Source organism: Lycium barbarum, chromosome 3 (genome assembly GCF_019175385.1).
Source record: "Lycium barbarum isolate Lr01 chromosome 3, ASM1917538v2, whole genome shotgun sequence".
Lineage (NCBI taxonomy): Eukaryota > Viridiplantae > Streptophyta > Magnoliopsida > Solanales > Solanaceae > Lycium > Lycium barbarum.
The window spans coordinates 148,079,023-148,106,537 of record NC_083339.1 but is presented as its reverse complement, the minus strand read 5'-3'; the positions used below and the strand labels follow the sequence as shown (position 1 = coordinate 148,106,537).

Below are 27,515 nucleotides of genomic sequence, written 5' to 3'. Positions count from 1 at the left end.
GCAGTCTGACAGTGTAAAAAAAATTGGAGCAATTAATTTTTAAACGCGGAGCAAGAATTCGATCAAGTAAAGGTCTTATCACTTTTTTTTTTTTTTTAAAAAAGTTGATTGAGGTGATGTGTTGGGGACAAAGGGGTATGGCTTCATTATTTTTTGGACAAAAAAGAGGTGTTTATTTATATTATAAGAAAAGGGTGGAGTTAATTTAATTATTGGACACACACATATCACAACATCAGATTTTTTGTTTCTAAACCTAAATATTTCTCTCTCTCTAAATATTTCCCTCTCCTCACTTTCTCTCTTTCCATCCGCCGCCACCCACCACCGCGAAACCACCAAACCCCAACAACAGCAGCCGACGAGCAACAACACATGCCCTCTGTTCGCTCCTTTTCTTCTCCTCACTTTCTTCTTGTATTTTTGTTTCCATGTATCTCCGACGAAGCTCGCTGCTCCGACGAACTCGTTGGCCCGACTGATTGTTCCTCGCCCATGTTTTGCTATTTTTGTGCTTCTGTATTGCTGCTACAAAATCCTTTATTGTGTTGCTCATTTTAGTTATTTTTGCCATAGTTTGGTTGCTGCCCATTATAAATTTTTCTTTGTTTGGCTATTTTCCCGTCACACTTTGTTGTTGCTTCATTCTTGTTTTTGCCACTGGTTGTTGACATTTTCGGACCACTTTGGATATTCTTTTGTTAAATTTGTGTTGATTGTTGCTCCTGCTTTTTGTGTTTTAGGACTGATTTTTTATTTTTCAACAGGGAATTTTGCTTCGTTTAGCCACTGCTCATTAAGTTGTTTCGTTTTGTTTGGTTGCGGTCCCTCTATTAATTTTGGGACTGATTTTGCTGCTGCAATTTGAGGCTAACGCTGCAGCGTTTTTGTCCATTTTCTACTATGTTTTCCGTTTTGGGACTGATTTACCGACTGCGTTTTTTTGGCCATTTTCTACTGTGTTTTAGGCCATTTTACACCTCAGTTTGGGACTGATTTAGTGCCAGCATTTTTGGTTGAATGTTCACTGCATTTTGGGGCTAAAAATTTCATCTTTTAGCCATTTAGTTACTATGCAATGGCTGCACTAAAGGGCTAAGTTTTTGCTGTATTTTGAGGCTCATTTGGGGTTGAAATTGCTGGTATATTTAGCTAGTCTTTGTTGATAATTTGAGCCAAGTTTTGAGCAGCTTCGGAGTCATAGGTTGCTGGTTATTAAAGACAAATGGTTACTGCATTTTGGGGAGAAAAATGCCACACTTTGACGATTTGTTTGCTGTACTTGAGACTTCACTTTGCTATGACATTTTTTAGGCTGGGGTTTCTAGAGGGAAGCCTATTTCTCTGCTGCATCTTGGGGCCATGGGCTGCTGTATTTTTTGAGTTGAATCATTGCTACATTTTGAGGCATCTGCTGCTGCATTCTCTAAGCCAAACGTTGTACTTAGTTGCAGCACTTTGTCAAGTTACTGTCCTGTTTTACAAGAAAACAAATGCTGCACTTTGACATTCAGTTTTGCTACTAATGCCTTGATGAATTTGCTGCTATATTGAGGAGTTATTGTTGCATCTTTTGGTCCAATTGCGTTACATTTATAAAGGTAGTGTCACAACTGCTTGGGTCATTTTGCAGTTGTCTTTAAAGGCAAATAGCTATTACTTCGGGATGGACTAGTCGCTACGTTTAAGTCCCAGTTGTTTGATAAAAAATAGCTATTGTTATGCTACTCGATGAATTACTTCCTTCTTTAAAAGGAACAAGTTGCCACTCGTGATGTCCACCTAATTCGAACTGGATACAATACTTATGGCCGATGAAGAAATTTCCGTCGATTTCTAAGGCCTTCCATGTACAAAGACGGATTTTTATTTTTAGTTTATTCATTATTTTTTTAATTCATCCGATAATTATTTATTCTCTTACTAACATTTTTTTATTAAGTCTCATGCAGGTATCCGAAGTTATTTTTTGAAGATGACACTCAAAAGAAGTTCAAATAGCTTCTTAGATTCTTTGTTTATATTTATTTTACATTCTTAAATTATGCAAGCATAAAATATAGTGCAACTTTATTTTTTAGGGTGTAGGTTGGTGGTATTTATTTATGATCTACTTAGCTGATTTAAATTTTATGTGTTTTAGACATATTAATATTAGACAGTTATTATTTTTGTAATTAATATTCTTATAGTTATCATGTTTTGCTAGAGTTTTAATTCAATAGCTTAGCACACTTAAGTGAATAAATAGGGTGATTTGCCTCAATATTTAGGCTTTAGAATATACTCTCATAATTAATTGATTAGGCGTACATACTTAGCTAGTTAAATTAGTTAACTCACTTCGAGGGCAAAATAATTTCATGCCCATTTTTTATACCTTTGTCACATACCCAAGCTTCTAAGTTGCACATAACTTCTTTTTTTAAATAATTATTATATCACATATGTATAAAATACGTATTGCATGATTATTTATGTGAATAGTCATATTAGTTATTCTTTAGTCTAAATTTTATTAATTTTTGTAAATAATAATCAAGCCTTTTTACACATCCCTCGTATAGTTAAATTGGTCCAGCCGGGAACCACATTTGTGGATTCTGAAGGATGCCTAACACCTTCCCTTTGGAATAATTTGAACCCTTACCTAGAATCTCACTTATTTTCGTAGACCATGTTAAGCTGCATATATTAATAATTTATAGGTACCCTAGTATACCTTAAATGCTAGGTGGCGACTCTGTACATAATTAATTATTTCAGAGTTCCATAAGTTGTGCTTTGTTTAGCCCTTGGTAAAAATAGGGCGCAACAACAAGTAGGTTGGTGGTATTTATTTATGATCTACTTAGCTGATTTAAATTTTATGTGTTTTAGACATATTAATATTAGACAGTTATTATTTTTGTAATTAATATTCTTATAGTTATCATGTTTTGCTAGAGTTTTAATTCAATAGCTTAGCACACTTAAGTGAATAAATAGGGTGATTTGCCTCAATATTTAGGCTTTAGAATATACTCTCATAATTAATTGATTAGGCGTACATACTTAGCTAGTTAAATTAGTTAACTCACTTCGAGGGCAAAATAATTTCATGCCCATTTTTTATACCTTTGTCACATACCCAAGCTTCTAAGTTGCACATAACTTCTTTTTTTAAATAATTATTATATCACATATGTATAAAATACGTATTGCATGATTATTTATGTGAATAGTCATATTAGTTATTCTTTAGTCTAAATTTTATTAATTTTTGTAAATAATAATCAAGCCTTTTTACACATCCCTCGTATAGTTAAATTGGTCCAGCCGGGAACCACATTTGTGGATTCTGAAGGATGCCTAACACCTTCCCTTTGGAATAATTTGAACCCTTACCTAGAATCTCACTTATTTTCGTAGACCATGTTAAGCTGCATATATTAATAATTTATAGGTACCCTAGTATACCTTAAATGCTAGGTGGCGACTCTGTACATAATTAATTATTTCAGAGCTCCATAAGTTGTGCTTTGTTTAGCCCTCGGTAAAAATAGGGTGCAACAACATGGCGACTCTGCTGGGGACACTTAGGTTCTAACCATATGGACTCAATTTGTTATTCGAGGTATGTTATCTTTATTTGAGTCTTTGTTTATTATTTTACTTGCCTGTATTTATTCGTCATGTATATCCTTTCCCTTGTTTCCTTATTTGTTTACGTACATATCTGTTTTTAATTTCATACACTGTATTATTGCCTTTATTTTACTAACAAGTTTTATTTACCATATCTATTTTTTACTTTATTGTAAATTATGCATCTTGCTTTTACTGTTTTTTTTTTTTAATTTCTATCTTTTTGTGGTTTTATATTAATATTCATATGTGTTATCGGTTTATATAAAATGGCATTCCGTTCATATTTCCTCCACTCCTGGAAAATTCACACAAATTCACATACTTAAAGCGGTTTCGCGGTTCGCGGCCGTGCACTACTAAATTACCCTTTTAGTTGGATCGATCTTGTGGATTTAGTCGATCGGCGGTGCAGTCGACGGCCACAGACTTTCCACTCCCAAGTTGTCCGCTTGGGGGAGCCTTGTGTCATAGGAAAACCAACTCTTAGAATTCCTAGGTTACTGTACATTCCATTTTGCAGTTGTTTTTAGCTAGGTTGAATTTTATCCTTTATTTCGAACATTCTTTTTATTTTTTTCACATATTCTTTATTTGTTACATGTTTTTCTTTTTAAATAAATATTGTTGTTATTTGCTTTGTACTACCTTAGCACTTTATCTAACTATTTTAGTTGACTTGTGTTGAACCCTGCATTTTGTAAAATATTTTTTCTTTAATCATGCATTTTATACCCTATCTGCAAGAAGTACGCACACCTGATTCTCTTCTTTGATGAGATACGTAGGCAACCCTTTTGGGTTCGGTATTCATTATTCAAAAAATTAAAAAAAAAATCCTTTATTTTGAAAAATCACAAAAATATTTTATTTCTTTCTATCCTATCTGCAAGAACTACGCACACTTGATTCTCTTCTTTGATGAGATACGTAGGCAGCCCTTTTGGGTTCGGTATTATTCTTCAAAAAAAAATCACAAAAAAATCCTTTATTTTGAAAAAAAAAAATCCTTTATTTTGAAAAAAAAAATCACAAAATATTTTATTTCTTTCTATCCTATTTCAACGAACTACGCGCACCTGATTCTCATCTAAGATGAGATACGTAGGCAACCCTTCTCGGGGTACGGTACCCCTATTAAAAAAAAAATACAAAAATATTTTTTTAGATTCATATCTTTGACTTGGTTGGTACCAACATAGTTAGGGTTGTGCATATGAAAGAAACAAGTGATAATCAATATAATGGAGAGGACTGACTTCGTGGTAAAACTATAGATTCTTTTGGTACCTCTCATTCACACTTTAAGGGACACTTGAAAAATTCTCTTGCATGCTTGTAAGACAAGAACAAAACCAACCTCATTGTTTCATGTGCATTGTGTGGTGAGCTTTATATAACGTTCAATTGCATTGCATTGTGATCTAGAACTTGGCCTGAATGTCTGTTGAGGCGAAATTATGAGTAACATTCAGCATAGAAAAGGATCGTAGGCTTTCTTTGACCCGTTTGAGCCTTTCTAGCCTACCAAATGACGTTATCCCTAGCATTCCCCCTTTAATCCTAAAGCCTTTTCTTTGACAACCACATCATAAGCCTATACCGTTTCTGAGTGCTTACATGCACTATCTCTCTCTTGGCCCAACCTCCCTGAGCGCACTAAAAACATGCAACCGCGGATAGAGATCTGAGCTGAAGCTTCAAAAAAAAAAAAAAAAAAAAAAAAAAAAAAAGAGAGATTCGACTGTCCCAGAAAAACAAAGGCTAAAAACGACCTCCAAAGCAAGAAAGAGCCCACAAAAAAAAAAAAACTCAGTCATTCGGGATCTCGGACATACAACCCATTATTTGTTTTTATTTTCACACTCAGGCATACAACCCGGAATTATTATCAAGACCTCGGGCATACAATCCAGGTCAATTCTCCTAATCCCCATAGAGTCTCGGGCATGCAACCCTATACAAAAAAAATGACATTAACTTGCAAAAGAGGTCGCACAAGTACAAAAGAAAGGGACAATAAAATTAAGTAGATCAGCGTCAGAGCACACAAATACCAAGCACAGACATAGTGCAACGCTCAAGGAAGGATTAGTCACTCCTTACCCAAATAATATCCTACCCTTTTCCCAAGCCTACATTACAACCCCATATCAAGCCCTACGTGATCCTATGCTAATGTTTCTCACATTAGTGGATACTTACATGACGGCCAAGCTTATGGTATTACAATTGCAAGCATTGAACATCTTTCTGAGTTTGAGTGTATTTCTCTAGATGTCCCAAAGTTCAAAAATACTGAATATGTGTGAAAAAGGGACTTTCTTTCTGGTGAGGGCACTTGAAACATGAAGATAGGTATAGTTCATAATCCTTGTTTGAAGCAAAATGAATCAATCTTGTCGATCCTTAGGTATGTTTGAGGTACCACTTAAAGCTGTAAAAATTACCAATAAGTCGATCTTGGTTTGTTGGACGATAAATAATGGCGAATTCTTATGCACAATACTAATTGTTCGTACCAATTGAAGTTAAGGCATGTTATATAAATCATTGTTATTAAAAAAAAAAAATCATTTTTTGCTAGATTTTGCTATCATGATTTTGCTATTTTTTTTTATTTACTATTTTTTTTTATTGTTGCACAGTAAATATAGTTCAATGTTGTTGTGTTGTTACTAACTCTACGAGGTATCGACATCTGGTCTTACCATGAAAGATCCTCGTATTTCTCCATTGAAGCATGAAATTGGGAGAACATTTTGAGTAGCAAAAAAAAACCGCAAGTGCACATCGCATTTCGCGGGAAGTATGCAAATTTTTGTTTGTTTTCTAAACTGGGACAGAATTTTTGAGGGGGCCCTCAAAAATTCCACCAATGGCACATTTTGAGAGAAAAGGGACGGGCTCGTCCAGCCCCACAGTAGGACACTTCATTGGCTCGTCCGGCCCCACAGTAGGACACGGCATTGGCTCGTCCAGCCCCACAACAGGACACCGAGGGCGTCATAGTCTAAAGGCATCATTCTCATCGCCTAAAGACACCATTTCATGGCCCAAGGACTTTACCTTCTGCACCTGCATTATTCCCTGCCTTTCATATGATGCATGGGCTGCGCACCGCCCTTTGCATCGCTTTCATATATTACATGGGTCATGCACCGCCCTTTGTAATTTCTGCATAAGGCTGTGCACCGCCTTTCATATGATGCATGGGCTGCGCACCGCCCTTCGCATCGCTTTCATATGTTACATGGGCCATGCACCGCCCTTTGTAATTTCTGCATAAGGCTGAGCACTGCCTTCGTATGATGCATGGGCTGCGCACCGCCCTTTGCATCGCTTTCATATATTACATGGGCCATGCACCGCCCTTTGTAATTCCTGCATAAGGCTGTGCACCGCCTTTCATATGATGCATGGGCTGCGCACCGCCCTTTGCATCGCTTTCATATATTGCCTGGGCCATGCACCGCCCTTTTTAAAATTTCTGCATAAGGCTGAGCACCGCCTTTCATATGATGCATGGGCTGCGCACCGCCCTTCGCATCGCTTTCATATGTTACATGGGCCATGCACCGCCCTTTGTAATTTCTGCATAAGGCTGAGCACTGCCTTCGTATGATGCATGGGCTGCGCACCGCCCTTTGCATCGCTTTCATATATTACATGGGCCATGCACCGCCCTTTGTAATTCCTGCATAAGGCTGTGCACCGCCTTTCATATGATGCATGGGCTGCGCACCGCCCTTTGCATCGCTTTCATATATTGCCTGGGCCATGCACCGCCCTTTTTAAAATTTCTGCATAAGGCTGTGCACCGCCTTTCATATGATGCATGGGCTGCGCACCGCCCTTTTGCATCGCTTTCATATATTACATGGGCCATGCACCGCCCTTTGTAATTTCTGCATAAGGCATCGCACTGCACCTGCATTGCTTTATTATTTTTCAAATGCCCCTGCGTATGCTCGCAGCCGCATTGCACTGCACCTGCATTCTTCGCCGAAGCAAAGGCGTTACATAGCACGACCGTTCTTCATCCTACACTTGCTAGGACCATTCTAACAACACTGGGGCAAAATTTGATTGGACGATCAAAATTTGCCACAGCATCCATTATCTATCACCTTTCGAACTACATTGACCTGATTCTCGTGATTGACGAGATATGTAGGAAGTTCTATGATGAGTTCGGTTACATCGGGGCGAGAATCATTCTTTCCCCAGCAAGTCTAAAATCCTTCCCCTTTTATCATTTTTCTTTTTATCGCAACCCTGCCGACAAACTGAGAGTATTGTCAAAGCTCTACCAACGTCTGGCCTCTTTCTCCGTACATATCCTTTTAGCAATTCTTTGTCGAGCCAAAATAGGCTAAATGTCAACGTCTTCGTCCGAAAACTCTTTCATCGTCTCCGATCGAAGAGGGACAAGTTGTTGACACCCAATTTTGGCTCGACGTGCTTAAAATTAACGCTTTAGGGGGCCCTGATTCGTTAAAGAGCACGAAATACATTTTTTACACATTTTTTACATTTTTATATAATTTATTGATGATTGCCCTTATTTTGAGAATTTTATCAATTTATTGTCATTTTTTTCAAGAGTCATTATTTTACACATGTATAGCGTAATATTACCATTTTCGTGAAATTAATAATTGTTTCTAAATTTTATAGCAATACATTTTCATATCTTGCACATTAATATTTATATTTTTATACTTACATTATTATTTATACATGTATTTATTAATTATATTTTTAGTATAGCCTGACAGTGTAGAGAAAATCGAAACAATTAATTTTTAAACGCAGAGCAAACTTCAATCAAATCAAGGTCTCGTAACTTTTTTTTAAAAGTGAACATTTTGAGGTGATGGGTTAGATTTTGATTAGTTAAAAGAAATAAGGGGACAAGGGGGTATGGCTCCACATTTGTTTTTGGATTTTATGTTATAAAATAAGGGAAGGTGTTTAATTTTAGAAGAGGCCAACACATGTTTACACGCACACACAACACTAATTTTCAGATTCTTTTTTTTCCTTCTTCTCTCCCAAGAAACCCTAAACATCTTCTTTTCCCCTCTCTCTCACTACAAAACCGCCGCCAGACGCACCAAAATCAACCCACCAACAACACCAACCCCGCCTTCTTCCTCCCATAACTGTCGAAGTTCCGACGAGCTGGTCCATCTCCGACCAAACACCACCGCGCCATCACCAACGCGCAAACCATTCCCTTCCCTCTCTTCCCTGCTGCTCTCTCTCATCTCCCCCTACTGATTTTTTTTTGGTTTGATAATGGCTACAATAAAGACCAACAGATCTGGTCACCATGAGCTTGTCACCATCGAAGCAACGCGGTTTGAACGAAAAAAGAAACTCCGGCGTACTACGCCGGAAAATAAATGATTGACGAACTCCGACAGCCTTTGTTCTTACATTTTTGTGCATCATCTCTATTTTTGGTTGTTGGTTATTTTTTATTGTTGAAACTGTTTTGGAGCTGCCCCCCATGTTGCTCTGATTTTTCCGGTAACGTTGTGGTCATTCAGGTGCATTGGATCTTGGAAGGTGGGTGCATAATTATTGCGAAAAGAGTGGAATAGAAATGAACGTTATAGTGAAGAATTCTTTGATTGTTATGTACTCTAAATGTGGACTAGTTGATAAAGCTATCGAAGTTTTTGATTCGTTAACTAATAAGGATATTTATTCATGGAGTATGATAATTTCTGGGCTAGCTATGAACGCAAGGTCCACAGAGGCTTTGCAATTATTTTCATTGATGGAAGAATCGAGTAAAGTAAGTTCAAATGAAATAACATTTCTTGGGATCTTAACTGCCTGTAGTCATGGTATGGTGGATTTGTTGATGAAGGGTATTACTATTTTGAGAAAATGACTAGGCAATACAAATTTCCCCCGGGGTTGAGCACTATGGCCGATGAAGAAATTTCCGTCAATTTCCAAGGCCTTCCATGTACAAAGACGGATTTTTATTTTTAGTTTATTCATTATTTTTTTAATTCATCCGATAATTATTTATTTTCTTACTAACATTTTTATTAAGTTTCATGCAGGTATCTGAAGTTATTTTTTGGGAGATGGCACTCAAAAGAAGTTCAAATAGCTTCTTAAATTCTTTGTTTATATATATATTTTTTTTACATTCTTAAATTATGCAAGCATAAAATATAGTGAAACTTTACATTTTAGGGTGTAGGCTAGTGGTATTTATTTATGATCTGCTTAGGTGATTTAAATTTTATGTGTTTTAGATAAACTAATATTAGACAGTTATTATTTTTGTAGTTAATATTCTTATAGTTATCATGTTTCTCTAGAGTTTTAATTTAGTAGCTTAGCACACTTAAGTAAATAAATAGGGTGATTTGCCTCAATATTTAGGCTTTAGAATGTACTCTCATAATTAATTGATTAGGCGTACATACTTAACTAGTTAAATTAGTTAACTCACTTCGAGTGCAAAATAATTTCATGTCCATTTTCTTTTTATACCTTTGTCACATACCCAAGTTTCTAAGTTGCACATAACCTTTTTTTAAAAAAAGTAATTATTATATCACATATGTAAAAAATACATATTGCACGATTATTTATGTGAATAGTCATATTAGTTATTCTTTAGTCTAAATTCTACTAATTTTTGTAAGTAATAATCAAGCCTTTTTTACACATCCCTCGAATAGTTAAATTGGTCCAGCCGGGAACCACATTTGTGGATTTTGAAGGATGCCTAACACCTTCCCTTCGGAATAATTTGAACCCTTACCTAGAATCTCACTTATTTTCGTAGACCATGTTAAGCTGCATATATTAATAATTTATAGGTACCCTAGTATACCTTAAATGCTAGGTGGCGACTCTGTACATAATTAATTATTTCAGAGCTCCATAAGTTGTGCTTTGTTTAGCCCTCGGTAAAAATAGGGTGCAACAACCCCACCACCCACCCCACCATGCCCCTCCACCCTCACACATTTTATTTTATTTCATATACTTTATTTTTTTTCTTTTTCTGCTATTATCTGTGCTTTGATTATCCTATGTTATTTGTGTCGTTTGCATTATTTCATTTCCATATCGCTTTGAATCTCTTAGCCTTATCTGACCTCTTTTTATGCTTTTTTTTATTGAGTCGAGGGTCTTTCGGAAACAGCCGTTCTACATTGGTAGGAGTAAGGTCTGCGTACACTCTACCCTCCCCAGACCCCACGTTGTGGGATCTCACTGGATTGTTGTTGTTGTTGTTGTATACTTTATTTTTCTTTTATAAAAAGCTTTTAAAAAGGAGAAATTTTTTCCTTACTTCCCACTCCGATCCCTACCCCCCCCCCCCCCCCCCAAAATTCAATTTCATATATTTTACCTTTATAAATTTTATAAAAAATGGAAAAAAAAAATCTTACCCGACACCCCCCCCCCCCCCCAAACCTCAAAAATTTCAATTTCAAATGTTTTACTTTTATAAAAAATGAAAAAAAATTCTTACCCCCAACCCACCCCTCTCCGCACCCCCCCCCCCCCCAAAAAAAATCAATTTCAAATATTTTACTTTTATAAAAGTTTTATAAAAAATGGAAAAAAAATTCTTACCCCCGCGCCACTAGCTCCAGGACCCCCCCCCCCCGCGCAAAAATCAATTTAATATATTTTACTTTTATAAAAAAATTATTAAAAAAAGAAATTCTTACCCCCACTTATATAATATGGGCTAACCCATAACCAACCCAACCATTTATCGCTCAACCCATATTTACCGATATAAAATATGAACGGTTTGAAACCCAACCCATTTTTGTTCAAACCAAATCCACCCATTTGCCACCCTAGTGACCAAGAATGGCAAGGCATAGTAGGACGGTTGCAAGGTGCAACCAGAGAGAGAGAGCACGCTGGACCACAATATAGACTTTAGGAATGAGTCATATTTATTTTATAGCTCTATAATTAAGAATACTTTAACCGAAAGGATTTAAATATCATTAATGATGCTCATATTATTTATCGGTTATTTAAATTAGAAGAGTTCAAATATATACCCCACATATATGTTTAAAAAAAGTCCAGTTTCGAGTATATGGAGTAATAAACACGCAAAGGTGTTGGGTGTTGCAACTTTTTCGTGTAATAAGGCTAGAAATTAGAAGAAAATATGACAATCGAAGAGATGATGATTTCAAAAATTCGAAATGCGCTACTCCTCATTGACTTATGGTTCAAGCACATGAAATCTTGATAAACGTGGAGTTTTAGTTTGGAAAACCTCCTAAATCTCCAATTCATAACTAAAATTTGTTAGTTTAGATAGATATTTGAGTTTTGCATTTCATAGAGGATTTCTGCTATTTATTTACTTTCTTTTATTCTGTACATGACATCTCAATTGATGTACAATTGAACGATTGTCCTTCATACAGACTGGTCTTAAATTTTTGGCCCTCAATTCGTTGGTCTTTAATTTTTGTCCTTTGTTTAAAAATGTAGCCGAAAAATACCCCGAAGTTCTGGGTTCGAAAATCAATAGAGTGAAAAATAATAGAAACCTATGCCTCTTCAGGCGAAGTTCCATAAAACCTATGTCGGAGACGACATACTTTGTCTTGTAAGACAAACTTTTAGTTATGCCTTAAAGCAAAGTCTGACGCATAAGGCAGACTTTTTGCAAAAAGTCATGTCTTGCGTTTTTTTTTTTTTACTGAACGGGAGTTCGAACCTAGAACCTCAGGGTATTTTCGGCCACTTTTTTAAGCAAATGACAAAAATTAAAGACCAGCAATTTGAGGGGCAAAACTTAAAGATCACCCCAAAAGAAGGACAATCCGCGGAAAAAAATGATCAAAACTCACGTTATCAGCTGCTGATTTTCCTTGATATGTTTGTGGGGGAAAAAACGTATATAGCAACCCATTAGTGCTGATTAATTTTTGTAGCCCTAGAATCATGTTTAAAATAAAATAGCCCTAAAATAGTATTAAAATATCCTTTTTTTTCACTTATCTGCTAAAATAATCCTCTGGTATGAAAATAATCCTCACGGGGAATATAAAAATCCCAAAGCTGAATAAAAATTACAATTTCATGTTAATAAAAATTACATCAATTATAACTAAAAAGTGATTATACACCAGATACTTAGTCTTCATATACATTTTACACATCAATTATACTAAAAAGGTGATTTATACACCAGATATCCAGTCTTCATATCCATTTTACACATTAAATATACCAAGAAAGCTTTATGATTTTAAAAAATAACAATTACAGTCTTTTTATCCAATTTACACATCATTTGTACCAAAATGTGATTTTTCCACCATATATTCAGTCTTTATATCCATTTTACACATCAATTATACCAAGAAGTGATTTATACGAGATCGTCATCCATAGCATCAAAAGGGATAGGTTTATTCTCGTTTCTCTGCATGTCTTTGTACTCTTGTGAGAAGCCTTCTTGACTAGAGAAAATCGAATAAAAATTTATGGAGTAAAATTTCACCGATTGAGAAAACTGTGTGAGATGGAGAGATATATGTAAAGAGATATATATGTATCTGTGTTTAAAGGGATAATGATATAATTAGATTCTGTACATATCCTAAACCCCTAAAAAATTGTGATTAAAATCAAATCCTACATTTACTCCTAACTATTTGACTGGCTAATAAAAGTTAAAATCATGTGGAAGGTGATTATAATGGGTTGATAAAAATAAAATAGTAAAATTCTCTCAAACAGCTACCTTTTAGTTGCTTCGAACAAGCTATAACTACAAGTTTATTATTTACAATTCGTAGCTGGTTTTTCCTATATTTAGGTCCTGGACGCGTCGCATAAATATAGCCAAAATACAGACTAAATACACGGAACTGTTAAGCAAATAATGTCTCTATTTGAGGGAAAAAATCTTTTTCAAACTAAACAAAAATCTGTTTTTAATGTTCCATAAATCACGCAAATCTCATTTTCTTCCATATCTAATCATATATCTCATTCAACATCTAATCATTCACATAAAATGTGAATTCAAAAACTCTCTTCATATTTTTTCCCAAAATATAACTAAAAAAAAAATCTCTTTTTAATGTTCCATAAATCTCGCAAAGCTTGATTTGTTCATCAACTGAATTGCATAGTGACAAGTTGAGATTGTCTCATGATGCTATGACCATCGGTTTTGTGTTCGTTATTAAAAATATTCAATGAAATTACATTATTAAAAATCAAAATGTTCGTTACAAAAAAATATTAGTTATTGAGTGCAATAAGCTGATATTGAATATTATTTAGTAACTTTAATAAGATGGGAAAACTTGACTCCATAAAAAAACTTTAATCCCTAAGGGTGACTTTTGATTCACTGTATTTTATCTGTATTATAATTGTATTTTTGAGTGTATTCTAATTGATCCGTAGGATTTAAATCGTAATGAGTATATTTACAATATATTTTGTATGTATTTTAGAAGTATTAAAATTGTTATTTAATTTTTGAAGTATATTGTACAGAAAAATGAATTTTATGGTTCAATAATGAATTCAAGTGTACCATGAATATGTAGAGAAAATGCATAGAACTCTTCATGGTTCATCAATAAAATATAGTGAAAATATGTAGGAAATACAAACTTGATATTGAAATGCACTTTGTAATTTTTTAGCAATAACTATACAAGAAAAATATAAATGTAATAAAAACAGAATTCAAATCTACGATTAGACTATACAACAAGCGGGATCATTACCAAAATACATAAAACTTCTTCTAAAATCTTCATAAAAATAATGTCGCAACAGTGATGTTATACATCAAAAAAAAGTTGGAGAAAAAAAAAACAACTTCAAACATAAACTGTTTTGTCTACAAATCTACTCCTGAACATCTACTATAATCACTGCATCATAATCAACGGTAGCCTTGACAGGTATTGGTGGTTGCTCGTTATCAATAAATGCATTCAGGGTTGCCTTGTCGATTTGCGTCGTATCTCATACGGAGAAACTTTACATCAATTTCAGCTGGAATGCGTCAAGATATACTGAAACTTTACATTAACAAAACATAAAAAAAATAACAAAATAACAAATTAACCACAATAAATAACAACACATTCAAGATATACTGAAAATATACTATAAATATAATGCAAATATATCAATGTCAAATGCACTGTGATTGTCACTACAACAGTGTGTGACTGTGCTGTAAAAATACACTTCAAATACACTGAATATATACTACAAAATATACTTTGATAAAAATTAAACACAAATTCAAAATCGCATATATTTACAAGTAACAAATTAGGTAGAAAAAATATATAACACACAATTAAAAACACAAACTAATTGAAATAATAAAAAATACGACAAAAATATACTTAAAATGTACGCAAAATACAGATCTGGTGAATTGAAAAAACCGGAATTAACTGAAGTTCAAAACACAAACTAATTGAAATAATAAAAAATACGACAAAAATATACTTAAAATGTATGCAAAATATAGATCTGGTGAATTGAAAAAACGGGAATTAACTGAAGTTCATCGAAAAATACGATAAAAATATACTTAAAATGCAAGTAAAATACATATATGGTGAAGTGAAAATAGGGTCATTAATAAGAAAAAAATACCTCTTGGAGAACATGAACATTTTTACTCTTGTCCAATAACAAAAACTTCAGATCTGTATTCAAAAATTCCGGCGGCCGGCGGCGGAGGGCATCTAGGAACAGTCATAGCAGTTAAATGATTTGGTCTTTAATATTTTCTGTTCAAATTTGCTGATCTTTTTAATTGCTACAGATCTGACCGTGTCAAATAGGCTGGTCTTTGTAATTGCTACAGATCTGACCGGAAAAGAGAAGACGACTGACGCCGGTCAGATCACGCCGGAGAAGACGGTGGTCTAAAACGACATGAGGATGAATGATATGTAGATCCCTCAAAACAAAAAAAAACCTTTAAACTTCCACTGAATACAGGGAAAGATGAAATCTGTGGCTTAGTAAAGCCCAAAAAAAACAAAGATGATGTGGGAGAACACAAAAATAATAGAGAATCTTACATATTTTAGGAAATAGAGTTGAATTTTGGTTGTAAAAGGTTGAAATTAATGAGCAGTTAATACAGAGTAAAAAAAGGAAGTGAAAGAAATCATAAACTGATTTGAAAAGCACAAAATTAGGGGAGATGGGAGTTAGAAACGTATATTTAGGAAAAGGGGAGAGAGAAAGTGTACAACTAAAAAATAGGGGCATGGGGAATGGTAAGTTAATTGGTAGAAAAGTGGGTAGCTATAAGTTGTAAAAATATAATATTATAGCTACTAAACTTAATTATTAAAAAGTATAGTTATGTTGCATAAATATGTAACATACTAAGCTATGCCAAGTAAAATTTACAATAAAATATGTTTATATTTAAATGTTAAATGGGCTGCTGATTAAGTTAATTTTCCTATGTTATGTTGGCGCTCTAATTCAATCTGCCAAACCGTTAGTTGAGCGTACCAGCCCACTCATGTAGCATGTAGGCACGTACTCGGTTTCCGTTGCTTTAAACCCAAAATTTGGGCCACCATAATTCCTATATTGGATCAGGCCTTCAATTAGTTTCCAAAGTAAAATGTACAAGGCCCATTTTAAAAAATTTCCCTATGAAAATGTCTAACAAACAAATAATTTAAAAAAAAATAGTGAATTAAGAAGTTCAAAGTGAAGTTTTATTGCGTATATAATTTGAACCTACTAAATTTGGGGGTCGTCCATGACGATATGCACTGGATATGTTGATGTTGTTTGGTTTATGACCGTCTAAAATCAAATACACGTTAGAAGTCATTTGATTAGATTATAAAGAACAATTAATCCTAACATAAAGTTTGCACGATTATATAATATTGCACTAGTCTATTTGGACGTACATTGCATGTTATTACTAATATATATTATACTATATCCAACAAAAATGTTATTAATAACCCTAACAACTATAATTAATTCCTCCTTCGGAGAAGATTGAATATTTACCTACAAATGCTATTTGTCAATTGCCAGTGCAGACATTATATAATGATGTATGTAAATGTGCAAACAAATTCGACATAATAGAAATGACTTATATTTTTAAACAATTATAGCAAGATATCTCGAACATGCTGAAATATAAATTATTTATTGTCAATAAATTAATAATTAATGCTGAAATCTAAACACCATAACTAATTGTTTAACTTCTTAAATTCTTGTAATATCTTTCATTTTCTAAAGATCCATGTTTGGTGAAAGATTCATCCATTTATCAATTAATCATTATAGTATTAAAATTTCTTTGGAATAGTTTGCATTGTTAGATAAGATTTGCTTGGAGAACACGTACACATTCATTGAAAGTAATATAAATCTTATAGAAAGTGTACAAGTAAATTCCCATCTAACTTTTCATAACCATTTTATAATCGACTACAATTTTTTTTTTTTTTTTTTAAAATATAAAATCCAAAACACACAAGAAAAGAATCCATAGCCAAGTGAAGAGAGGACTATATAAAGAGAGTTCTCACAAAAGCCTCCCTTCCTCTTCTTCATCAACCTGTTAAAACCACAGTCTCAAACACTCTCTTCTCCTTCAGTCTTTTTTTTGTTTAAAGTAAAAAAAAAAGAAAGATTTTTTTCTCTGTTTATTGATTTAGAAACCCTAATTTGTGGCCGTAATTAAGTTTTACTCCATTGCTCATTCCAAAACCCTAGTTCTATAATCTCATCCTAATTACATATCTTGTGATTATTGCAAGCATTAATTGAGGTAAGCCCCAAAAGATCTCTGTTAATCAAATTCATTATTAAGTTGTTACTCAGATTCATAAAACTGATCATTGTTGAGGTTTAATTAGGGTTTAGGGGTTTAAAGAAACAGTTATCATGGATGATTTAGAAAAGGCAATACTAATTAGTTTTGATGAATCTGGGGCAGTTGATTCTACTCTTAAAGCACAAGCAGTTAGTTACTGCCAACAAATTAAAGAAAATCAATCAATTTGTAGTATATGTATTGAGCGTTTATGTTTTACTAAACTTGTTCAAGTTCAGTTTTGGTGTTTACAATGCTTACATGAGGTGCTTCGTGTTCGATATTCGTCAATGGGTTTAGAGGAGAAATCGTTTATTCGAAAATCTGTGTTTTCATTGGCTTGTTATGATAGTATTGATGATAAGAATTTGGTTAGGGTTTTGGATGGTCCGGCGTTTATAAAGAATAAGCTTGCTCAGGTGATGGTTACTTTAATTTATTTCGAGTATCCTATGATATGGCCCTCGGTATTTGTTGATTTTTTATCGAATCTTAGTAAAGGTGGAGTCGTTATTGATATGTTTTGTCGAGTTTTAAATGCGTTGGATGAGGAGGTAATTAGCTTGGATTATCCGAGAAGCCAAGATGAGGTGGCGATCGCTGGGAAAATTAAGGACGCGATGAGGCAACAGTGTATTTCTCAGATTGTTAGGGCATGGTATGATATTTTGATGATGTATAGGAATTCGGATCCGGATTTGTGCTGTAGTGTTTTAGATTCTATGAGGAGGTATGTTTCGTGGATCGATATAGGTTTGATAGCAAATGATGCGTTTGTTGGGTTGTTATTCGATTTGATGTTGGTGAGTGGTTTTCCTGATCAATTAAGAGGTGCTGCTGCTGGTTGCATCCATGGTGTTGCTGCTAAGCGAATGGATCCGAAAGCAAAACTCGCCCTTTTGCAGAGCCTTCAGATAAGCAAGGTTTTCGGTTTGGTAGCAGAGGATAATGACTCTGAGATGGTATCGAGTGTTGCTTCTTTGCTTACTGGATATTCTACTGAGGTTTTGGAGTGTTTGAAACGTTTGAACTCTGAGGACGGAAAAGCTGTCTCGACTGAACTATTGAATGAGGTTTTGCCCTCAGTTTTCTATGTAATGCAAAATTGTGAAATAGATGAAACCTTCAATATTGTGCAGTTCCTCTCTGGGTATGTTGGCACATTGAAGAGTCTGGCTCCGTTAACCGAGACACAGTCCCTTCATGTAGGTCAGATACTGGAAGTGATTCGGTCTCAGATCCGATTTGATCCTGCTTATCGCAATAACCTCGACGTGTTGGACAAAATTGGGAAGGAAGAGGAAGATCGGATGGCTGAGTTTAGGAAAGATTTGTTTGTTTTACTTCGGAGTGTGGGCCGTGTAGCACCTGATGCAACTCAGATTTTCATCAGGAACTCCTTAGCTAGTGCTGTTGCATCAAATGGGGATGTTGATGTTGAGGAGATAGAAGCTGCACTCTCTCTTTTATATGCCTTTGGGGAATCACTTAGTGATGAAACCATGAAAACAGGAAATGGTCTCTTGGGAGAACTAATACCATTGCTTTTGTCGACAAAGTTTCCCTGCCACAACAACAGGCTTGTTGCACTTATCTACTTGGAAACAGTAACGAGGTATATGAAGTTTTTTCAGGAGAATACACAATACATACCCTTGGTTTTGAGCGCCTTTCTTGATGAAAGAGGCATACACCATCCAAATAGTAATGTGAGTCGAAGGGCAAGTTATCTTTTTATGAGGATTGTGAAGCTTCTCAAAGCAAAACTTGTACCCTACATAGAGACTATTCTACAGGTATTGATTTTCCCATTCACTTGCACTGTTTCATCTCCCAAGTTTCTGTTCTTTTCTTTGGATTCTGTTTCTGAACCCCTCACTTGATATGGTCATTCAGAGTTTGCAAGATACATTTGCTCAATTCACAACAATATATGCCGCCTCCAAGGAGCTTTCTGGTTGTGAAGATGGTAGTCACATTTTTGAGGTACATCTGTAGACATGGTTTGAGCATATGTGCTTCAGATTTTTTTTTTCTTTTTTCAACTTGCTGGTTGACTTCCTTAACTCACTTTCATGGCATGTTTTGTAGGCGATTGGCTTATTAATTGGAATGGAAGATGTACCACTTGAAAAACAATCAGAGTACCTTACCGTCTTGCTTACTCCTCTTTGTCAGCAGGTCATTTCATTAGCCAAAGAACTCTAAATTGAATTTTCTTTTGATGCTTTCATTGGCTTGATTGATGTATATGCACTCAAATGGAACATATGATGTTCTCATTTTATGTTTGCATGTATTTCTGAACACTTGCTTCCATTAATTAGATGAAACTGACTGTAGATAATTTTAGCAGGTTGAGGCTTTGCTCTTAAATGCCAAAGCTCAGAATCCCGAAGAGTCTCCAGCAAAGATCACCAATATCCAGCGGATAATTATGGCCATTAATGCTTTGAGCAAGGTTCTTACTCGAGCTATCGAACTTACTACGGCTTTTTATATCTTTTTTCTTTGTGGTAGATCAAATTATTTTATCAATAGCACAGCAATGCAGTGTCAAAAGCATGTACAAACTTGATGTGCAATTCAATCACAATCATCTTTCAGCTTAATCAAAAGATAATCACAATCATCTTTAAAAATAGCCCAAATATTTGGGATTATCTCTTGCACCAGAAGTATGACGAAAACAAAAAGATGATCTTCTAATACTGGATACATATATTTTATTTTTATGGACATCTCTATATCTTTTATACCAATTAAGCCACATAAAGACATATTGGTGCATTTCAAGCTACGTTCCTTTCTGTGCCAATCTTAAATACTAGTTGACACTGCGTCACCGTCAGATTTTGATAAAACAGTGAAATGCTAAATAAAGAGAACGCGAGTTCCATATTTGATGTAAAGCTGCAAGGCGAAATATGGTTTCTGTCCTCTCCAAACTCCTTACATAAGCAACTCACAATCAGGTTCAATACCCTGATCCAACCGGTTCCTTTTTCCTTATTTAAAAAAAAAAAAAAAAAAAAAAGGAAGAAGAAGAAAAAATTCACTTCCCCTTTTGTTGTCTGCCGTTAATATTGAATCCTTCACTGCTCCTGATCCAGCATTCATAGAATTACCTGAGTAATACCGTACCTGATAACAACAATTACGCCTCAGTCTACAACAAGTTTGATCCGTTATATGAATCCTTACTTACCATAGTTCTCCATTTAAATTCATCGTAGCCAACATTATACAAAACAGCACCTACGCCTGAGTCCCTGACAAGTTGGGTTGGCTATATGAATCCTCAACATTATACTAAATAAAATTAAATAAAAAGTACTAGAAGATCTATATGTCTTCAGCAATATAATTCTTCTCTTTAAGCATTTTTTCTCTTGGGATTCCTAACTTCTTGCCGAGCTTACTGCCATCTCATGTTTCTAGCACTGGTGATTGATCCTGCATTTGTAGTCTATTCTTTCTACCCTTACCACAATTTTTCTGCATGCCAGGGTTTCAGCGAGCGTCTTGTAACTGCCAGTCGCCCTGCAATCGGTCTCATGTTCAAACAGGTTCGTTGAGTGGTGCTTGAGTTTTTATCTTGCTCTTCTACATTAATTCTGCTAACAGTACATTGTGGCACACTTGATTATCAATAGGCATGTCAACTATTTTGTATTTGTTAAAATTTGAAGCAATCATGAATATTCTCCTTTTAATAGTTTCACTATTTAAGGAGGCTGGTATCTGGTTTGGGTGTTTTACTTAACAGATTCTTGGTTGTTGACTTGGTTCTCAGAAGTAAGTGCTTGACAAAATGTGTTGTTGTTCCTCAGACACCTGTTGTAGCAGACAGATATTGGATCTTTGTGGTCAAATAAAGCCCTATCTAAGTTTTACTTTTATCCATCAATTCTTATCATGTTGATTTCTTTTTCACCCAGACATTGGATGTCCTCCTACGCATTCTTATCATATATCCAAAGATAGAACCTCTGCGGTGCAAGGTATGTATTTAATTTCTTATTTTTTTTGCTCTATTTGATGCACCTTTGGTGATGCAACTCCTTTTCCTGATGATTGTAACTCCTCTAGGTCACATCATTTATTCACCGCATGGTGGACATACTAGGATCATCTGTATTTCCGTATCTTCCGAAGGCACTGGAGCAATTGCTAGCCGAAAGTGAGGTAAATACATTATTATACATTTAAACCAATGTCCAAGCATATTTTCCGAAGTGTACTGCAATCTAAATTCTATTGTGTATCTCCATTTGGACCTATGTGTTGTTGTGAGATTAACTTTGATTTCTCCCATAAACAATTTAATTCTGGGTCTTTCTGGCTCATTGTTTGAGAAAAAAACCATTGACCAATGCTACCGATTGAAGTAAACCTATTAACCAATGCTGCACCTTTTTCTTTGAGAAAAGGTAACGTCGACAAATGTGATGCATTATTGAGATGCATAAAGATAAAATTGATAAAAATCAACAGCAGTAACTTTGGAAAAACCGAAAAACTAAGTTCGCAAAATCTTCAAACAAATGTATTGTTACAAATACCATATAAATGATTTTGACATATTGGAGTAAATTAAACTATGTTAACATGTTTAATATCGTGATATTAAGATAATGTATTAGACTGTAAAATGGCAAAAGTAACTTTATTCAGAGCAGCATTTGCAGTGATGTTCATTTCCCATCAATGATTGATGTCTTCATTGCAATAACTTTCTTTTGTTAATGCAGCCGAAAGAACTTGCAGGCTTTTTGCTATTGCTTAATCAGCTTATCTGCAAATTCAACACTGGAGTTCGAGACATTCTGGAGGAAGTTTACCCTGCTATTGCTAGTAGAGTATTTAATATCCTCCCGAGAGATGCTTTCCCTACAGGTCCTGGCAGCAATACAGAGGTATGTGAAGTTTTTTTAGTGTAATATGTCTTGCTTTCCTGCGTCGTCATTCTCGCACATTCTCCAGTAGTCAAGACCTTCCTTCCTTCCTATCTTTATTTGGGTGTGGTTATGAACCCACTTTGCATTTTTTGGATTCTCTTGGAAATTTGTAATCTGTTACTCTTGTATGGTCTGTCTGTTTCTGATGTAATTTGGTGTACCTTCTTGGTACCTTTCTTTTAATAATACTTTTACCTATCAAAAAGAAAAGAAAAGAGGGAGAGGGAGGGAAGGAGATATCCACTGGTAAGTTTTTTCTGAAGAAACTAAGGCCAATTGATTGCTACCAACCCAATGAAAACCCTCAAAACTGCAGTTACTTTCTAGCAGATGGACAAACATTTCACGCCCATGTCCAAGACCAAAGTTAATACATCTGGCAGTCAAAAGAGAATTCTCACATGCATAACCCAGTCAGCTCCCAGCTCTTTGATATTTACAAACTTCATGTTTCACGCTGATTTTCAAAGCGTGTTAGCCCATCACTTTTAGGAACTAGTACCAATTGTTCCGCTCTTGTTACGTCCCTATTTCCTATGTACCAATTTTTTTGCCCTTGTATGTCCCTGTTTCCCGTACTCCTCATCTATCTTCAACTCCTGGTAATCCTCACTTATGTTTATGGCTATCCTTTGGGAACCTCTTTGTTTGTACTGCGTCCACTTCGATCACACCGGATGACTGTTGGTGTGAATAAGTTCCATCAGATTTGTTGAGATTCTTCATCCGTGATTTATTGCTGTTGCCATTGTTATCTTTCCTTCATTGAGACTAGGTTGGTATGCATCTGCCCTCATTTGTTTGAACGATAAAACCGACAACATACCCCGTGTAATTCCATAGGTGGGGTCTGGGGAGGGTAGAGTGTACGCAGGCCTTACCCCTACCTCATGGAGCGGTGGAGGTAGAGAGGCTGTTTCTGGAAGACCCTCGGCTCTAGTAGCAGTTATCAAAGCAGTTTGAAAAGGAAAACACCAAAGTAAAGAAAACATAGCAAATATGCCTTCTGATCGAATTCTTCGCATGGGGCTTGCCTAGTGCGGGTTATCTCTCCTGTGTTGTTCGGGGGCTATTGCATAGGAGCAGGGTTTACCCTGTGCGCACCCGAAGGGTAGCGGCGGCATGTTCCCTTGTCATCAAAAAAAGAATTGAATGATAAGACCAGTGTATAGGAAATATCTGAAAGGCTCAAATTGTGCAGATCATAATCTGGGCTGGGTTATTATCATCTAAATGTATCTCCTGGATTCTTTTTGTATTTGAATTTGTAACTGAGGATGCATCTGTTTATAATTTTCTTTAGTGTAAATTTCATGATAGCTGTACGTCCATCTCAGGAAATCCGAGAGCTACAGGAACTTCAGAGGACGCTTTACACTTTTCTTCACGTGATTGCTACGCATGATCTGTCATCAGTTTTTGTTTCCTCCAAAAGTAGGGTTTACTTGGATCCAATGATGCAACTGATATTACATGCATCCTGTAATCACAAGGATTTCGTTGTTCGTAAGGTTAGTTTAGCATTAGCTTACTTGTGCTATTTAGTGTTCAGGAACTTCACAGAAACATGTTATATCCCACTTGTTGGAACTTGATTTTTTAACCTTTCTTATTCAGGCATGTGTACAGATATTTATAAGACTAATCAAAGACTGGTGCGCGAGTCCTTATGGTGAAGAAAAGGTGAACTGACTTTGAGCTCCGTTGCAGCAATAGAGATCAGATGTGCTTATTGATGTGTAATAAAATGTCTTCTCTGTTCCAGGTGCCTGGTTTCCGAAGTTTTGTGATTGAGGCCTTTGCAACAAACTGTTGTCTGTACAGCGTCCTTGACAAATCCTTTGAGTTCCGTGATGCAAATACGGTAAGTTGATTCATTGACTAGTCTAATGTACGTTATCAACCCTGTCTTTTATCAGTTGTGGCACAAAAATGTCAGCACAAGGTGGTTTGATATGAGTATTCTGCTGTTTTTGTGAATAGTAGCTCATTCTGACGTGGCTGATATAATTAGGCATGTTTGTGGCCTTTTCCTGCTGGAACTGGCATTTGGTGGACATATTAAATATGTCCTTCTGTTTCTTCCTGCTGCAGCAATTTACTTTCTCTCTCTAATTGCCGCATTTTCAGGATCTTCAAAATTATACTTAGTGTTTGCTGTAGTATTATGATTGCAGGACTCTAATTTTCCTGGGTTGCATAGTTAATCTCCCTTTTCTTTGGATTACCATGGCAGCTTGTTCTTTTCAGCGAGATTGTATTGGTTCAGAAGGTCATGTATGAGAAATTTGGCAATGATTTTCTTGTTCATTTTGTATCAAAAAGCTTCCAAAGTGCTCATTGCCCCCAAGATTTGGCTGAGCAGTATTGTCAGAAAGTGCAGGTATTATACTTTTTGTTTGACATGCTAACTTGATTTTTAGTATATGGGTATTTGTTGCATAGGACTATCTGTTCGAAAAGCATTATTTGAAGAACTGGAGAAAGTTGAAAACACAGTTTCAGAATCCCCCCTTTTTCTTTTTGAAGGGTGGAGGTTATGAGTAAAACCTCCGTTAATCTATCTATACGCAAATAGCAAAAATTATAATTGGACAATCCGCTTTTACTGACTTCTCCTTGTATTGTTCTGTGCTCATGTTGCCAGGGTAGTGATATCAAAGCGCTGAAGTCATTCTACCAGTCACTTATTGAAAATTTGAGACGTCAACAAAATGGAAGCTTGGTGTTTAGATAGCATTTCAGTAACGATGAGATCAATCGCTTTATTGTTGCCTATTTGCTTCTTGTTGTAACCAGTTGTCCTGGTTAAATAATTTTGTCAACAGGTACATGTGCCAATGTATATGCCAAGCATATTATGTAGCATCATATTCTTGTTCTGCACGACTCTTTTATAATATTTTTTATTCTTGATTTTGCAGCGTTCTTTTCTGTAAATATTATTCGTTTTGACTCTCATGGACAGCGAGGTATGTGCAAATAGAATGCTTATTTTGCTGAAGTCGAAACTCCTATTCATATTTTATGTTGTAATCTCTGTTATGCTGTCATTTGGTAGGTGTAAATTTGCGGAAGCAGTTTCTTGATATGGAAATATTAATTAATCACACAATTTTGCTGCTCAAGATGGTGAAGGCTGCTGAAGGCGTTTTTGTGTAAATGTATTTATTTTTACAGCGCCTTGAGGATTTTTTTTTTTTTTTTAACAGCGCCATTGAGTTGCTTTCTGGTCCCGTCTTCTTTTTAACATTTGAAGGATTTTCAGTTCGTTCTGTATGTGCCTTTAAATCTGCAGGTGGGTTGGGACTTTTAGGGAAGGTGAGCGGGTAGGGTGGTTATGCATGTTGTCGTTTAGTATCTTCAGTTTAGATCTGCTGAGATGCTGATTTATTTTGTGGCAGTAAGAGTTTAGTTCTATTTGGGTGGCCAGTGTTTGCATGAAGTAGTGCATTTTGGCTACTTGAATATATCATTTTTCTGTTCAAAAGCGGGAAGAATTAGGAACTTGAAGCTTGTTTGTTTGTTCTGCCGTTGTGTGAGATTCTCGAATAAAGATGCTTTTGCTTGAAGCCCTGCATGTTTAACAAACACTTAGGCGAATGGTTTCCACTGGATCTGTAGCAAGTTTTTCTGTAGTTTGGGTCAATTCTAAATTTGCACTGCAAAATGAGCTTTACACTATGATGTTTCTATAATAAAGGGAATAATTAGGGAAGTTTGTGTAATTAAATGTTTTTGAAACCCACTTCAATGACCAATCAACAATCGATATGAGCCCCCTGCCCTTAAATATTATATGATGCATATTCCTCTTAAGTGCTCAGATATGTTCTTTTTCCTCACTAAGCTTTTCAGACAACATTTTGAATTTGAGAAGCATTCTTTCCTCTTAAGTTTAAAGATGAGGTCGACTAACAGTGTAATATTGAATGGTGAAAAATATCCAAAATTTTATTTAAAATGACTTGTCTTTTTTTTTTTTTTTTTTTTGACAAATTTGAAATGACAATCGATTGTAACTGGTTTTGGTCAGTTCGTATTGAATTATGTCCCACTTTTTCTTTATGATCCGTTTGCATTGGATGTGAGATTTTGCTGCCACTACTTGCAGTTACTTGGATCATGGAAGTTACTAGAACGTGACCAGTAAGTATTACATGGATGCACCGTGCACGAGGGTTAGAGTGTCTAAATTGTCCTGTTTGGCTTCGTACTAAAATACGGATTGTAAGTTAATATAATTCTCTAAGTGAGAATTGAACCCACATTTCGTTAAGTTGCTACAGCGAGCACCCCTTTTTGGAAGCTCAATTTGTAGGACGAGGGAGAACACTTGTAGGCGTGCATGCATTTTATGAGAGTGCAAAACCCTAAATTGAGTGTCTATTTGTTATTCAATGTGATTTATTTGAATTGTTTATTATTCGAGCTTACTTGAACAAATTTAATTTGAAATATAATATGGTCATAAAAAAAGGAGGAGTAAACTATAAATTATTAACTACAACAATATACCCAGTATAACCCCTCAGATGAGGTCTAATGAGGATATTGTTTATGTAAATTGTAGTCCTGCCTTATGAAGGTTGGGAGACTGTTTCCCGTAGACGCTTGACTCAAGAAATAAATTATTAACTAATAAGTTTTAAATAACTAAAAAATTAATTCTAATTTTTCGTTTTTTGTTTAAAATATTTTTCGGCAGATGAATAGTAGTATTTGTTTCAATTTATTTTCTAAAAAAACAATGGGCAAGTCGAAGGGAATATACCCAACGCTCTATAAAAAAAATAAAAAAAATAAAAAATACCCCATTTATATTCCATTGGTTTTAAAGGATCGTTGGTTCGGCCTTTATGAAGTGGAGCATCTGGTATTCAAGGGACCGCTTGGATCGGAGATCCTGGCCGAGAGTAAAAAAAAAATTCTAGGTGATCGTATTCGATAACACAAGTAAGTTTGACAGAGAAATTTGATCAATTTTCAGTGAACAACCATATTTATCATTGTCATTTCCTTGTATTAGACCAATTAGT

At 35.3% G+C, this 27,515-nt stretch overlaps 1 protein-coding gene across 1 annotated transcript; it reads left to right on the top strand.

Annotated features, from left to right (window-relative positions):
• Positions 1 to 17,175: 17,175 nt before the first annotated feature.
• Positions 17,176 to 26,048, top strand: LOC132633532 (exportin-T). The gene is made up of 15 exons (XM_060350015.1): positions 17,176 to 19,311; positions 19,412 to 19,501; positions 19,607 to 19,696; positions 19,872 to 19,976; positions 21,025 to 21,084; positions 21,457 to 21,519; positions 21,608 to 21,703; positions 22,270 to 22,434; positions 23,814 to 23,987; positions 24,094 to 24,159; positions 24,242 to 24,340; positions 24,713 to 24,859; positions 25,124 to 25,304; positions 25,401 to 25,448; positions 25,538 to 26,048. Exons 1-13 carry the CDS (start codon positions 17,587 to 17,589, stop codon positions 25,211 to 25,213), a joined length of 2,970 nt encoding a protein of 989 aa, XP_060205998.1. The 5' UTR covers positions 17,176 to 17,586; the 3' UTR covers positions 25,214 to 25,304; positions 25,401 to 25,448; positions 25,538 to 26,048.
• Positions 26,049 to 27,515: the final 1,467 nt, after the last annotated feature.

Bases quoted from the DNA above. Each gene is read 5' to 3' on its own strand.
- LOC132633532 (XM_060350015.1), top strand. From the start codon at position 17,587: ATGGATGATTTAGAAAAGGCAATACTAATTAGTTTTGATGAATCTGGG. The intron at 19,697-19,871 runs GTCATTTCATTA...TAATTTTAGCAG, and splicing joins TTACTCCTCTTTGTCAGCAG to GTTGAGGCTTTGCTCTTAAA. The intron at 24,160-24,241 runs GTGAACTGACTT...TCTCTGTTCCAG, and splicing joins GTCCTTATGGTGAAGAAAAG to GTGCCTGGTTTCCGAAGTTT.